Consider the following 14,780-nt stretch of genomic DNA (forward strand, 5'->3'; position numbering starts at 1 on the left):
GTGCTGAGGGCCGGGAATGTAAGAGATGATGACAGAAGAAAAGAGAGCACACTCCCAACAACGGAAAAGACTCTCTTTAGCCGATGGCGGGTTGTGCTCTCTCTCTTCTGTCAACACGATCTCTAACCTCATCCCAATCACATCCACCCTCGATGAGACAACTCATGCATTTATCCCTGCAGTGCAAGTTAACCATCAATTAATAGGCTTTAGATGTAATGAGATAATGCATTCAGGCTCATATAAATCTCATAAAATGTGTACAAATGCATATTAGCATGTTTTCCCTGTTGAAAGATTAACGCCAGCCCAAAGTCAGAGCATGGATTCTGCCAGAAAACTCTAGCAAAGTATAGCAGCAAGCGTGATAGGCGGTAGCTTCTATAGACTGCATTTTGGCCATGGTGCAGGAACGATAGATTTTTCTAGTTCAAACATGCAGAGATTTTGCTAGAGAATTCTAGCAAGCAATGGAAGTGGCCTTATGTTAGGTCGGCAGCTTCTAAAAGTGTCCGTCTCTTTTACCTTGCGTGTTGTAATATTAATACAAGTAATTTATTTATTAATTGTGTTTCTCCAACTCTTTTTGCCTTCCACGTATCTTTGATAAATTTTTATAATTTTTGTTCATTAATCTTTTGCAATAGATTGAATCTGACCGAAAAATGAGAATAAAAGTAAAAATAAATATGTGGCTAACACCCTTCTATTAGAATTGTGTACTGTAATTTTCTCTACATTCCCTTCACAATATATGCATATAATATATATATATATATATATATATATATATATATATTCCATACTCACCATATTATATAGATATATGCATTTACATATCCCTTAGTTCATTGTTATAAGTATATATAAGAAATTGCCTCAATAGCCAAAAGTTGACCATGATCTGGGATTATTTTAATCACCCAACTATTTTAATCACCAAACCAATAAAATTGTACAGACCATGAAAACAAACTGATGTCAATATCAAAATCCATGATCACGATGAAGGGGTAATTTGTGATGAAATAAATATAATTTACCATGACATTTTAATCAAATCACAGGCTAAAAATAGGGAGAGAGAGAGAGAGAGAGAGAGAGAGAGAGAGAGAGAGAGAGACTGAGAGAGAGTTTTACCCCACGGTTCTTCAACTTTGGCTTCCATATTAGAACTAAAAGCTTGCTGATCAAATATGAACTTTCACTGCAGTCTGCAGAAACTACTGGTTTCTCTTATCCTTCCATGAAAATTTAAGAGGAAATGAAAAATAAATAAAGAAAGAAATGGCTAGAAGCAGAGACCAAGTCTAAGAGTGAGATATACGTATAAGCTATAAATTCTACCTCAAATGTAATTATGTAACAGTTGCTGATGCGTAGCGTTCGTCTTATAGCGACCTGGCCACTGGCTATAACCGGTGACTTGTACACTATGACCGGCTAGGGAGGGTAGAATAGTAGTTTTATTTTTTTTTTTTAACAAAAAATATTTACACTAAAGAGAAGGGAGTGGGCCGATTAGCAATAATGTGGTTCAAATTCGTCTTTGGTAAAAATCGAATATAAAATCTCTCACTTATAAGTGAAATTAAATACCACTAAACCGTAATGCTAAGTGACGGGTGGAATAGTAGTTTTAACACATTGTTTTTACATCAGTCTGATGTAACAATCTTGTCAAACCTGATTAAATACCCTTCATTGTCAAGGACTCAAAGTCGTTGGAGCATCCCAAGTGGAAATGTCAAATACAAATTGTCAAAATTAAAAGTTCTTTCATTTTAGAGAGTGTTTTAAATGATTATTTTATTATATATTGTTCCACACTACTACAGTGTGTACGAGAAATATATATATTTTTTTGTCAAACGATAAATTTATTAGATTAGATGTTACATAAAGAGCCGATGCGGTTGAACTCACGCATTGATATAAGAGCAACATTCATCTTCATCAATATAATAGATGGCCACTTGAGAAAAATACAATTTAAAATAGTTAAAAGTTATAACATATTCTTAATTATGAACTTGACACTTTAAACAATAGAATTAATTTTATTTGTTGTTGAAAAAGACAACTATAAAACTAAGAGTCAGATGACTTGATTGCCAACTTGCTATGTCATTATGGCATCTCTTTAGTCGAGATTTTTTAGTTTGTAGGAAACTTGGAATAGACATTTGAAATTAAAAAAAAAACTTTTATTAATTATATAATAACATATAACGTACCGTTCATTGTTCCAAACTCATTGAAATATCTTTCCTTGAGAGAAACTTTTGATGTCAGTCCTAATTAACGTAATTAACAAGAGCAACCTCATAAATGGGTAACCAAAAATGGTAGGGAGGATGTTGACCGGCTATTTCAGGTCAGGTGGATCCAAGAAAGAAAGGGTCTGACTTTGATTCTCTCACCTGACATCACCCGTGATACCCAAAACCCTAAGCATTGTTTTCGTGACTGTGGAGAATATCTTGTCCGTTGAATGCTGACACGTGGAGGACATGCAGGGGAGGTAGGTTGTCTACCAGCTAGAGATTAATATACTATCTGAGGAATGTGAGCACCTCTGATTGGTCAATTCTCAATAGTTCATATTCTTGTAGATAAAACTGGAACAGGTCTTATTCAAATTCAAAGTTTCAAACGACAAAATATTATCTCACTATGTGGAGTTGTATGTATAAATTCTAAAATGCCAATGAACTCGATTTTGCACCAAGTCTTTTGTTAGCTACATTACGTTCGTAACAATATAATGTAATCTTATCCAACCAAGTACTAACAATATAATAGCTCCAAGTTCGTACTTGTCTTACGTTCCTAACAACATTAAAGCCTTATTCCACTAAATAGTGTCGACTGTATGAATTTTAAGTGCAGTTCATGTGCCAATACAGAAGAAGAAAAAATGGCTTTTCTGATGACAATTCCATTTTCTTCCTAATCTTGGGTTCCTAACCGTGTAATAAAATCTTAATGTAGAGAATCTACAGATTGCTTCAAGCCAATGTCTCAATAAGAAGAAGCTGTATGAATTAGCTTGAATCACTAAGTCAGCAAAACCCCAAATCCGGGCACTAATTAGTTCTCATTTGATCGCCTTCAGAAGCAATTAAGGTATCTATGATCTTGTATTGTGCGCGACGCCCACAGAACGGATCATTTTCTGCGGTGTCTGTGGTACTTCTTCTCAATTTTTCGGTCTTTGAAGCAGGATTCACTTCACTATTTTCATCGAGGCTCTCCCGTTTTAGGGTCTCTGATGCTTCCTTGGATTCAACCAATTTAGTTTTCCATTTAATACCAACTGCCTCAGCCTGATCCGCTAAAAAGCCCTTTGCGCTGGGTGAACTGCAGATTTCCTTGTAAGTTTCATAATTAGCAGCTCGGGTGCTTCCACCCTCCAAAAGTCCCGCGAGGGGGTGCAAAACTGAGACTGGACCATCACTTCTCTCTAATGTTTCCTTCAAAGCCAGAAATTCAGAGACAAATTTTTCCTTGCTAAACTGAACGAATACCGCAGTTTCATCCAAGTGGAAGACAGACGTAACAGAGGTTGAGCCAAAGACTTTTGAAATGCACTCCCTGATGTCTCGTGCCTTGAGTTTTGATGGGAATCCCCAGATTAAAGCAACGTTCTCAGACATAATCTGCGAGTACCTCTTTTTGTGGTTATTAGACCCCGAAGACATTGCATTCTTCTTACCAGTGGTTAAATCAATAATGTCTCCATTACTCCAACTGAGGTATAGATGGTTGATCTGCTTCTGGAGCTTCTCATTGTGGGCCAACTTTTCAGATGACGAACAGGCCTGAAAATCAATTCCGAGATGACTGCATGTCTGAGCAAAGACGCAGCCTGTCATAAAAGCATCATATCCCGCTTCATGTTTGGCTCCAGAATTCCAGTTGGAGGACCTGCAAATGGATAATCTTAATATGAAAAAACTTAATCCCTTCACCTTGCCTTTCATTTGTATATTAAACAGACACTTTTAGTTACATTACTTAAATTATCTTTCTCCATATGTAATAGTTTCTATAAGAGAGATCCATATGGTATGCACAAGTATATACATCTCGTAAGACAAGTAGAAATAGAAACAAAAGGGCAAACTTTTATGAACTTGTTCTCCAACAGATTTCTAAAGTTGGTTGCCTCTAAAGAATGTCATGCGTAATTAACCCCCGTCAACAAATGTCATGCTAGCCTAGTTGTATTCAGACAGATCTCTAAACGGCCTATGCCATTGATGAAAATTAATTGAAATGTTCTCCTTCATCTGTTGGGTTTCCGCTATATCCTTTTTCATTTGAATGTGACAATAGAAACCATTGGGACCAATTAAATGAATAAAGCACAACCGAGATATCATTATGGATAGGGAATGGAAGAAGCAAACCTCAAATCATCCACCTGAACTTCCACTTTGACACACATTTGGACTTCCGAATCAGTGCTTTTCTTCCCAAGAGCAATTTGTGGGCATAACAAGGCAAATGCTGACGAAAGTGATGTTCGGGATTTCTTCATCCGTTGTTGGAGCACATTATCCGTGTTTAATAGTACTTTGGTGTCAATGACGTGTGGAAAGTACTTGTTAACAGTAGAGACAAATTCTTCAGCAGTCGAAGGAAGAGGGCCGAGGAATTTGCTATATACATGGGCAATATCTGTATGACAAGAAGAAGACATATTAGTAATAAAATCAAATTGACCTTTATATGAAACTAACACCAATATTCGTACCAAGAAAGCAATTGTGACCAACAATCAACTTTTGTTCTGAGGAAAGAAGGTCAATAACATGACGAAACCCAACTGCAGCTTGAACTTTCACCTCTGCTTCCCTACGATGTTCATCCTTCACCTCTTTCTACAAATGATTTCATGCATAAAAATTTAATTCCTCCTGAGGTTGAGATAAACATCACATAATAACAAATACATTGACTTCCTTTTGTGAAAATTTCTGTTCTCCCTAATGCACCTACAGCATTACGCAAAATTATGCCCTAAGAGTAATTATAATAAACATTGTTGTTTGTTTATTAACCTTTAGGAAGTAATTTTTTTTTTTCAAACAAAATCAACTAAAATTCTAATTACTGAAAGACAGCAAAACCATATAACAAAGTAACATACCAAGTAGACTTTCACATTCAAGCGTTTGGAAATTTCACATCATATATACTGGAGGAAACAAAGTACTTACCAGAAGTAACTCTCTGTCATCCTTGGACTCTGTCCGCACAACTAGTTGCTGTTGACAGGACTTTTCACCATTTATCCGAACATAAAAGAGATCTTGGAAATGCCTTGTAATGACCTGCATGCATTCATTTTCTCATATTCAGCTTCACAAAGTCATGAGCGAGAAGAAAAATAAATCTTTACATCAATTTATAAATCCATATCAGCATATAATTATAAAAGTAAAACATAATACAAGAACAAAAAAATTGAAACCAGGTTTCAAGTTAAACTTCCTTGAACCAGCGAACCCAAGGTGAATCGATTAAATTTGATTATTTGACGCAATTACCAAAGACTACGTAACGATCGTGTCTGACCATATATCCAAAATTAACCAGTCATAAGTAAGAATCTTATTGTATAAGATCAAAATGTAAAAAACCAAAATTACCATTTGAATCAACTTAAGCTGATGAGAAGTGAATCCCCTCAGACTAAGAGCTGGACGCAACTTGAAGAAAATGGTTTGTAACTGTTGGGAGTCATTTGAGTCTCCCTGAAACTGGAATCCTCCCTTACTACTTCTTAACAAACCATCACGCCATTCAGTGAATGAGTTCTTCATCCGTTCAGCGAAGAGAGTGTCAGCCATCTTGACCACTGGCATGTGCATTGGTTCCTTCAAGTTTGAACATCTAGCCAATAACTCATCATCATATGCCAAACTCAAACGTCTCAGCGCCTCACTTTCCTGCTCTCTGGATAAATAAGATATTCCTGAGATAATACAACAGTTTAACTTTACAACTGAAAGCATCATATAAAAAAGCTAGATGAAGGTAACATTCCCACCATTTACGAAATCTTAACCATTAATTCAAAAAGCAATCAAACAAATGCACTACCTTCATGTATGCAGACATTAAAATCAAACTGGTATTTAGCTAAGAAATCGATCGATGTAGTCTGGCATAGAAACTCATATGGTGGGCCTGCAAGTGGAAGTTCTTGACGCGGAAAAATGTAGAAATTGTGCCTGTCAGCACACCCATATTTTTACACGACAAAAACCATATAAAAAGTTCAAAACGAAACGCCTTAGTTACACAAACTTATTCAATCTCAGAAATTGTGCGCCTTTGCATTAGCTTCAAACTATCCTAGCCAACAAACACATGCATAATATAACTTATAAACCCGGGAAAGTAACCAATTTTAAGCAAAACAAATCTTCATTTTTCTTTTTTAAAGTTCAATTTAACCTACATTTATCAGAAAAATCCAGAGATAAAGCTTTTCAATCCAAATACCATGATCAAAGCAAAAGACTCAAACTTTACATTTTCTTCTCCCAAAATTTCTCAGCAACCAAACACGTAAGTGTAACAAAAGCAAATTGCAATGTCCCATTAGCAAGAAAATCATGTCAATCCCTAACTTCTGTTATTTTATTTCTTCAACTTTCTAGGCAGCCAAACAGTACACAAACTAAAAGAAGAAATAAAAAAGCAAAGGTACGTACGGATGAGCAATGAAGGAGCGCTTGGAGGAGTCCCATCGGAAGGGGCAAACGCCAAACTGAAGCACGGCGAACTTCTCGGCCGAGTCCTTGACCTTAAGGTAGCAAACGTCGGCGCGGTCGAACTCCAGAGAGTCGCGCCATGGCGCACTGGAGATTCCGGTCATCTCGAGATCGATGGCCACGAAGTCTGCGGTGGCGACATGGCGGCGCAGGTCGGCCAGAGCCGGCTCGAAGTTCGATTTGGTCACGTTTTTCAGAGGAAAGGTCGAGGATTGCTGTTGTAATGACGAGGAGGAGGAGGAGTGGGATATGGCACGTGATATAGCACGTGACAGTGCACTCGCCGGGCGGTGAGTGTTCATCGTCTGAGCATTTGCCTGAGCTTTCGCCTTCGGGGTTTATGCAGAGAGTGAGTTTTCGGCACAAGGTGGAAGATGAAATGATATCGCTTACGACGTCGTTTCTGCAAGTTTTCAATAATCCATTCCTGGTAGAATCGAGTCGGGTAAGCCCATCTTGAAAGCTATAAGTTTCTTCTTCTATCTCGGAAAATGATTTCTACACGCCATTCTCTCTTTTTTTTTTCACACCTTCATTCAAACTATTGTATATTTTGTGTACTTTTGTTTTATTTTGTCTGTAACTAGAAGTGAATTCTTTATTTTAATTCCGATTACAAATAAGTAAACATGTCACGAATATTGTGATTTGTTACGTGTTGTTTTGAGTTCAAGAACAAAAATCATCCTCCACAACGGAATTTGATGAATTATAAATAATTATCATTGTCAACATTATTAGTTATAACTACAAGAAAATTGTGCCTTCTCCGAATTTGGTAACCATGTGACAATTTCAAATGCTCGCCTTACATGCATCAAATGTTTACAACAACAACAATCAAGACTTATCTCACGAAGTGGAATCTGCTGTATGAATCTCAAAACGCTACTGCGCTCGGTTTTGCGTCATGCATCAAATGTTTAGATTAGCATTAACGTTCTTCAACCACCAGCACAGAAACTATGACTTCATTCTCTCTTAAGCATATCGGAACGTTTTCCGCCACGCAAATAACCTTTCCGGTGAGTTCAGTTCCCACTGAAACAAAATTGTACCCTCCCAATCGCAACTCCCCGCGAAAAATGTAAAATTTGCATCAACATATTTCCAGAACCTGACTCCAGTTCAGGAAACAAAGAACTCGAACTAAATTTGCAGGATTTCTAGCTCCGAAGAAATTCTCTCCAATAAACCTGCAAGGATTTACGCGGTTACTGGCTTCATTGGAGGGGACTTCCAGATGCAGTAGCCAATTAAAACCAAAACATTGCTTTACTTACATTTATAAAGCTCGAGTTAAACGAGCAGCAAATGCCCCATCGAGGGAATGCTTTACAGGGTTGGAGAAATAGAAACCCTGTTCTGTTACAAATTCAGGTGGAACGTATCTGCCAACAGGATATATTTGAAATTCCTGAAAGACCAGAAATAATATTGAAAAAAAAGGTAAGATGGATGCAGAAGAATACGTATATAAATCTGCACATAACACCGCACACACACACTGATCTACAGTTTCACCAAGTAGAACCAAAGACCTGCAGAACTTTGGATTTCGTTTTTCTAAGAACGTGACTAACATTTTAACAGCACATTTATTTCCTACTTGGTAAAGTGCAAGCACCGGATTTTGTAGACCGGAGCTCAAAAAATAATATGCCGGTAAGTCAATAGTTCCCATTTGCAAGTTAAAAACATGAAATAGTCCATTCTTTCTGGTGAGCAAAAACTTTTAAGCAGTTCTTTACCATCGAAAGAGCATGTACTGAAAAACGAAATGGAATAAAGCGTTAAACAAAATTCAGGTTAGTCTTTAGACTCCTTACCGGATGCCTGAGAAGAAATGCAGCTATCCTCTCTTCATTCTCTTCAGGATCTATAGAGCAGGTACTGTATACCAAAACACCACCAGGCTTGACCAATCTGTAAATGTACGTTAAGGTCAGACTTGTGGTAAAATTAACGGGAAAATACAGTTGACCAATGAATTTATCTCTGCCTGGAAAAAAGTTTCATGTCGTCAAAAAGAAGAGAGCAAGAGAGTGGTGTTTTAGTATTTACAGAGAAGCTGCATCGAGAAGCTCATCCTGCAAACTTTTCAGCTGCTCCATATCCTCTAATTTCCTGTTCCAACGCAAGTCTGCTCTCTTCAAAAGTTAAAAGAAAAATAGCATCAAATAACAAAACGATTTTTCAGGAACAAATAAAAACAACACATGTCATCTTATACAATCACCTTCGAGAGAACGCCCAGTCCAGAACATGGAGCATCCAACAGAACTTTATCACACTTCGTACTATTGTTATCCTGGAGAAAATGATGATGAACACATAAGACATTTTGTGTCCCGGATAACAATGTTGTACAGGGTTGATGACTTACAGAAAAAGTACGGATGTCCGAATGCACATTAGTGATCACACCATCTACTTGGTGCAACTTAGCCGTCTCTTTAAGGATTCTCAACCGGCCTTCATTTATGTCAACTGCATATACCATACCTGAAACCCAATGGTAAATCTCTCCTGTTATTTATAGTTTCACAAAATTGACGATATAAGAAGATTAGAGCGTCTAACATCATCATCACTTCGTCCAATTTATCTGTACAATAATAAGACTTCTAGATATTCTTACACAAATATATAATCCGAGATAACGTATACCTTGGCCACTCAAAAGGGATGCCATGTAAAGTGTCTTTCCTCCAGGAGCAGCACAACAATCAATAATGCTTTCACCCGGTTGAGGATCTACAACTGAAACTACTAAACCTGCAACAAGATTGCACCATACAATTTGAGGAGATGCTAAAATAAAGGTCTAAATTTAAAGTGGAAAACTAGATCGAAATTCCGTATGCCGAGTACAGGAAAAACAGAATCAAGCTCCAGCGGAATGTTTCAATTTTCGTAGGCACACATGAAACCATGGACAAATGTGATTGTACAAAAAAAAATCATCTAATAGGCATCTGGCATGTGATTAGAAAATAGAAACGATACCATACTAAAATCAAGAGGAATTTGACCTGCACTTTCATCCTGAACTGAACATAAACCTTCTTTCAATAGACCCGCTTGTATGACCAACTGAATCAACAAAATTTAGGTAGTTAAGGACCTTTTGCAGTTCTCTAACAAGTACAGAATAGCCCACATCGAATGTTCATAAAACTAGGACAAGGCATCTATATTCGCATTTTAATTTGTTTTAAGAAAAGCTCGAAACTACAAAATGACATCTCCCGTCAGTATTTTCTGTAGAAATTAGAAAATATAGAAAGAATAGGATGGTACTCCATACATGAACAATGGGCTCATAGAAATGAACTACATGGTTAACTTATACCTGCAACCCTGTTTTCATACGGACAAAATCATTCAAATGCGAAGAGAGCTCATGTGGAACCTGAAGTTCAAGAAAAGAAATCAATAAACTGAGCAAGTAGCCATGATCATAGAGGCTTGGCCCGTAGATTATAGGAAGTCTACATTTTAAAGAAAAATCGACGTTGCCAAATTAAAAACTGAAAAGACTAATCAAGCACCTTTAAGACATTAAGCTTGGTCACAAGGTCAGCTCTCGAGAGACCTTTCCCGCTGTTTGCCCTGACATTAGCACCAGAAAAAAGTAAACAAGATATTCACATTCTATACTAGAAGGATAACAAAAAGGAAAGACACTTGAAACCTTAAGCTGAAACTAGGATCACTGTTATTCCACATCATCAATCTAATTGCTTCTTCTTGTCCAAGATGCTTTGTCCATCGCCTCACCATCCACTAAAAATTTGAATTTACTTTTAATAAGGAGGGGGGAACATCAAAGCAAAGTATTAAGGCCAGGCATACAAGGTTTTGTTACTCGAGTTTTGATTCCTCCAGAGGTAGAAATGTTAAAATTTCATGGAAATCTACAATTACTTAGCAGTATTGAATGCTTAGGAGTGGATTCTGGTGGTAAAACATATGTTATCGACAATAGTTCGTCAAATCAATAGATGTTAGCTATATGTTTTTAGCTCCATGGGGGTCCCAGATTATCCTATCCCAGTATTCAACAAAAGTATGAACATCATTACAATTATAATCTTACAACAGGATGAGAGTGCAAAGTGGCAAGAGCGCGTGCTTGTGCGCGGTCATCGCCCTCCAATTTGGGTAGAGGAAGAGAATCGGTTTCCTGCAAACCCATATTTGAAAACATTAGACGAATACCTCGGTATAATTACATGATTATAACATAAAAATAAAAAAATGGCATACCATGAGAAGAACAAGCTTCCGGAGAATCGCATTAACCAAGTTGCCAGCACCATGTCTAAGGGCAACTTTTGCAAGCCTCACATTCTGCAGTTTATGGAACAAATATGGCATTTAGAAAAATAACTCGATTACACAAAATGTTGAAAATGTTTGTAGGAATTTACTATAAAAATTTTGAACAACAAAAATATCTGAACCTAGTTGTGATGAATCATCATTGGCAGGCCAAAATCAGAATGGTCAGATCGAGATGATGATCGAGTCTCTTAGAAAACTCTCCAGCTACAACAGATGGTTGAGGTAAAATAGGATAAATTAAAAAGAGAGAAATTTACCTCATCTACAACAGCATATGGTGGCATATCCAGCTTAACAATCTCATAGAAACTAATTCGAAGAATCTGCACAGGTTGAGAGCACTAAACTTATCTACTTGGTTGCAAGGAAAGTAAAGTCACAGTCACAATTTCCAACCATTTAAAGTAACTAGATAATTAATTGCAATTCCTATTGCTGCAGTTCTAACCATTGATGCAATTGCAAATACGTCCATCCATCATTGAATTGCATCAAACTATCCACATAACTGAAGGACATTCCAATGGACCTACATAGGATCTGTCTTCCAACGCATTGCGGCAGGTGCAAGAGATTCTAGATATTTAAATAAAAGAATGGGACTTAACGGTTGAAAGTTAAATTGAGGCAGGTGCAAAATAGCATGTAATAAACATGTGAGAGTAAAATACCTGTAAAAGAAGTGGTTCCATCCTAGCAAATGTGTTTCCATCATTGCACAGTGAACTTATCAAATGATCAAGATATCTCTTCCAACGGATAGTGCCGCCAACAATATCAGTGACCTATAAAGTTGAAATTAATAGAAAATGCCAACACAAAAGAGAGAAATATTCAACTAAGACTTCAGTCCAAGATAACTTCCAACAAACAAGACAGTAGGAACTAGGAAGAGAGAGATAACCAATCTAAGATCACGATCCTCTAAATCCCGTGTACGAAACCCAAGAGTTCTTCCAACATATCCCATCTCATTTTCACCAGAACCTTTCCCTTTCTCATTGAGAAGATCAGCAAAAGCACCTCCCATCTCTATTCTCATCAATCTCACCGCCGAAACTGAGCAAGCAAAAGCAAACCCACATTACGAATTAACATTTACAAGAAAATGCAGCTCCCGTCTTCCTCTTGTGTGAAAATTTAATCACAGTAAAAGTAAAACCAGCCACTAATGCACATAAAGCAAACATCATAATCCAAACTTACCAGCTCTGTGAGGAGAAATCTCCAAATTCACCTTCTGGGTTTTGTGTGAGGGATTGAAATTACCTACAGAATCACACAACTTTTAGTGACAGTAACAAGTAACTCACTCCAGCATCAATTTGGAACCAAATTCACACTCCCAACTAAATTTACACACTCCCAAAACAGGAGTTCACTAATTTTCCAACAAAGATTACAACTTTTTCAGCGATCAAACTTACACACTCCCAAACTGTTTTGTCACTAATTTACCAATAAAGATTACAACTTCTTTTAGTGACAGTAAAATTGGAAGAAAATTCGGACTCCTGCTAAAATTACACACTCCCAAACTGTCTTTTTCACCGAAGACTGCAAATTTTTAATGCCAATGAAGCTCCACAAATGTAGGCCCTGTCGTCTGAACCAGAATCTCATATGATTATCCAGAAATTTTCTTTTCTGAGCATTTTCTAGGGAAACAAACAGAAAGTTTCACCTTTTCTAGGAGTAGAAACGGATGTTTTTGTTCTCTTATCAAACTTGAGTGACTTGGGGGAAGAAGAAGAAGAAGAAGGTCTTTTGGTGTCTGCAGAGAGAAGCAGGCGGAGAGAGAGTACGACCGCCATGGTTCGTTGGTGCTGTCTGCTGAGTCGCAACTCCCTGTTTCCCTCTGCTGTAAAGCAACTGGATAAAATTTGATTTGTTCGAAATAAAAAATAAACTTAATTTAGTTCCACTTCCGCCCCTCTACTCCCTATACTCTGTAGTTCTTCCCCTAATATTTTAGGAAAATGTTATTCTAACATTTATTTTTATAACTCATGCACCTTTGTTGATTTTTTATCATTCAACTTTTTTAATTCATTTGATTCGACGATTAAAAATTAAAAAGGGTGTGAGAAGTGAAATGGTTGTGTGAATAACACTACCATTTTTATTTATACAACACATCGTAATCAAAATTGTACATTTTTCTGTCATCTTCTAAAAATTATCTTTAAAAATTTCACTAAATTTATAGAGACAATTTAGTTACATGTATATGTCGATGTATATGTCGAATATATTGACAATTATAGTAACAAGTAGAATGCTCATGATGACTCATCAATTTTTTTTATTTATATGAATGACTAAACAGTCTCAGATAAAACGAAGTATTATTGATTATCGTTGAATGATGATAAAGAGAATAAACATTTCCAATTATAATATTTGTACAATAAAATGATGTTACGTTAACGAAAAATAAGGATTTTACTCGAAACGGAGAATGAGAGAAGTATTGTGAGTTAGAAAAAAAAAATAAATAAAAGTGACTAATAAAACATAAATTCAACAATTTGGTGTAAAGTGACCCAAAATTTTAAATTGGAAAGCTCAAAATCAAATTGAAAGTTCGATAGCAAATTGGAACAAGGTACTAAGTCCAAGAGAGAGGTTTACATAAATTAAAGATGTTAAAATGACGATATTTCAAATTAATTACGTGATATTATATGGAAAAAAAATTAAAACATGGTTTGGGCCCATTTTATTTATTGACACACGATCTAATTAAGACTCACTAGTTGCCCTATTAAAAATTGTGTTACCAAATGAATCGATTCTGTTGTCAAAATAACATTGCTTTATTCCGTTATGGATAAAAGCCAAGAACAAGGCAGTGCTAGAGCAAGTCCATAGGTTTTGAGGTTAATATATTGTATATGATAGGAATAATCTACTTTAATGGCATTATCCTTTTCTGTTCTCACTTTTTTCATTGTGATGAACCGCGCATTTTTGCTCATCATTTTATTTATTATCGTTACATAAGTTTAAATTTTGAGATTTGTATCTATCTACTATAAAAGTCTCGAAATTTAAACTCATCTAATAATTTTAAATAGAGTGATAAGCGTTACCATTACGTGAGGGTCGTGAACAAAAATATTTCCTATGACGAAGAGAAAAGATGTTCCGGGAATATCTTTCCTCAAAGTTAAAAAAGAAACTTGTGGTTGGGTTGTGAAAAAACTATACAATTCTTTTAAGGCCAACTATTTTTGTTAATGTATTTCTATCATAGCGTAATTTAACATGAAAATAAACTCATAATTAAGTGGTACGGCACCTATTCTTAATCTGCCGTCTTTTGTTTAATTTCCTTGTCTTTTGATAAAAACTCGTAATTCGTTAAGTGATATTTTACATTAATATATAACAAAGAGAAAACAGTTCGAACTCGAAACACAATAGGTTGAAAGATAAAAGTCTTTACCACTAAATCAATCACCACTTGCAGCAGTAATTCATTAGCAGTATCAATATTTTTATAACCTATACATGAGAAATGCTAAGGGGGAACTATCTCAAAGTGGCATTGTTCATGGATTATCTGTCACCTTATAATTTAAGGTTAATTTTCAAGCTAACATTATAAAATATTGTGAAAAAAAAATGAGACGA

The 14,780-nt window shown here is 36.2% G+C and overlaps 2 protein-coding genes across 5 annotated transcripts; both read right to left on the reverse strand.

The window, feature by feature from the left end:
- Positions 1–2,735: 2,735 nt before the first annotated feature.
- LOC137716282 (poly(A)-specific ribonuclease PARN-like) lies at positions 2,736–7,145 on the reverse strand. 3 transcript variants are annotated; one of them, XM_068455709.1, is made up of 7 exons: positions 6,732–7,145; positions 6,115–6,245; positions 5,661–5,986; positions 5,229–5,342; positions 4,763–4,889; positions 4,416–4,686; positions 2,736–3,930 (listed from the first exon to the last, which is right to left on the reverse strand). In XM_068455709.1, exons 1-7 carry the CDS (start codon positions 7,091–7,093, stop codon positions 3,090–3,092), a joined length of 2,172 nt encoding a protein of 723 aa, XP_068311810.1. In that variant the 5' UTR covers positions 7,094–7,145; the 3' UTR covers positions 2,736–3,089. The 3 variants fall into 3 exon arrangements, with proteins under 3 accessions (XP_068311810.1, XP_068311812.1, XP_068311811.1); XM_068455711.1 differs by having other exon boundaries at positions 6,115–6,216; positions 6,732–6,832; XM_068455710.1 differs by lacking the exon at positions 6,115–6,245 and having other exon boundaries at positions 5,661–5,967.
- A 435-nt stretch (positions 7,146–7,580) lies between these two features.
- Positions 7,581–13,023, reverse strand: LOC137715737 (uncharacterized). 2 transcript variants are annotated; one of them, XR_011065579.1, is made up of 18 exons: positions 12,826–13,023; positions 12,348–12,410; positions 12,046–12,200; positions 11,813–11,926; positions 11,399–11,464; positions 11,064–11,147; positions 10,894–10,980; positions 10,489–10,580; positions 10,346–10,406; positions 10,147–10,206; positions 9,827–9,887; positions 9,462–9,569; positions 9,178–9,296; positions 9,031–9,102; positions 8,856–8,934; positions 8,621–8,717; positions 8,075–8,208; positions 7,581–7,987 (listed from the first exon to the last, which is right to left on the reverse strand). XR_011065579.1 is itself a non-coding variant. In XM_068455079.1 (18 exons), exons 1-17 carry the CDS (start codon positions 12,953–12,955, stop codon positions 8,077–8,079), a joined length of 1,587 nt encoding a protein of 528 aa, XP_068311180.1. In that variant the 5' UTR covers positions 12,956–13,023; the 3' UTR covers positions 7,581–7,987; positions 8,075–8,076. The 2 variants fall into 2 exon arrangements, 1 of the variants encoding a protein (XP_068311180.1); XM_068455079.1 differs by having other exon boundaries at positions 8,856–8,941.
- Positions 13,024–14,780: the final 1,757 nt, after the last annotated feature.

Source organism: Pyrus communis, chromosome 14, assembly GCF_963583255.1.
Source record: "Pyrus communis chromosome 14, drPyrComm1.1, whole genome shotgun sequence".
Taxonomy (NCBI): domain Eukaryota; kingdom Viridiplantae; phylum Streptophyta; class Magnoliopsida; order Rosales; family Rosaceae; genus Pyrus; species Pyrus communis.

Excerpts from the sequence above, each read along its gene's own strand:
- LOC137716282 (XM_068455709.1), bottom strand. The coding sequence starts at position 7,093 with ATGAACACTCACCGCCCGGCGAGTGCACTGTCACGTGCTATATCACGT. Across the intron at positions 6,246-6,731 it reads CGCTCCTTCATTGCTCATCC|GCACAATTTCTACATTTTTC; the intron begins GTACGTACCTTT and ends GTGTGCTGACAG. Across the intron at positions 5,987-6,114 it reads TAATGTCTGCATACATGAAG|GAATATCTTATTTATCCAGA; the intron begins GTAGTGCATTTG and ends GTATTATCTCAG.
- LOC137715737 (XM_068455079.1), bottom strand. The coding sequence starts at position 12,955 with ATGGCGGTCGTACTCTCTCTCCGCCTGCTTCTCTCTGCAGACACCAAA. Across the intron at positions 9,888-10,146 it reads GTATGAAAACAGGGTTGCAG|TTGGTCATACAAGCGGGTCT; the intron begins GTATAAGTTAAC and ends TTGTTGATTCAG. Across the intron at positions 8,718-8,855 it reads CTTCTCGATGCAGCTTCTCT|ATTGGTCAAGCCTGGTGGTG; the intron begins GTAAATACTAAA and ends GTACATTTACAG.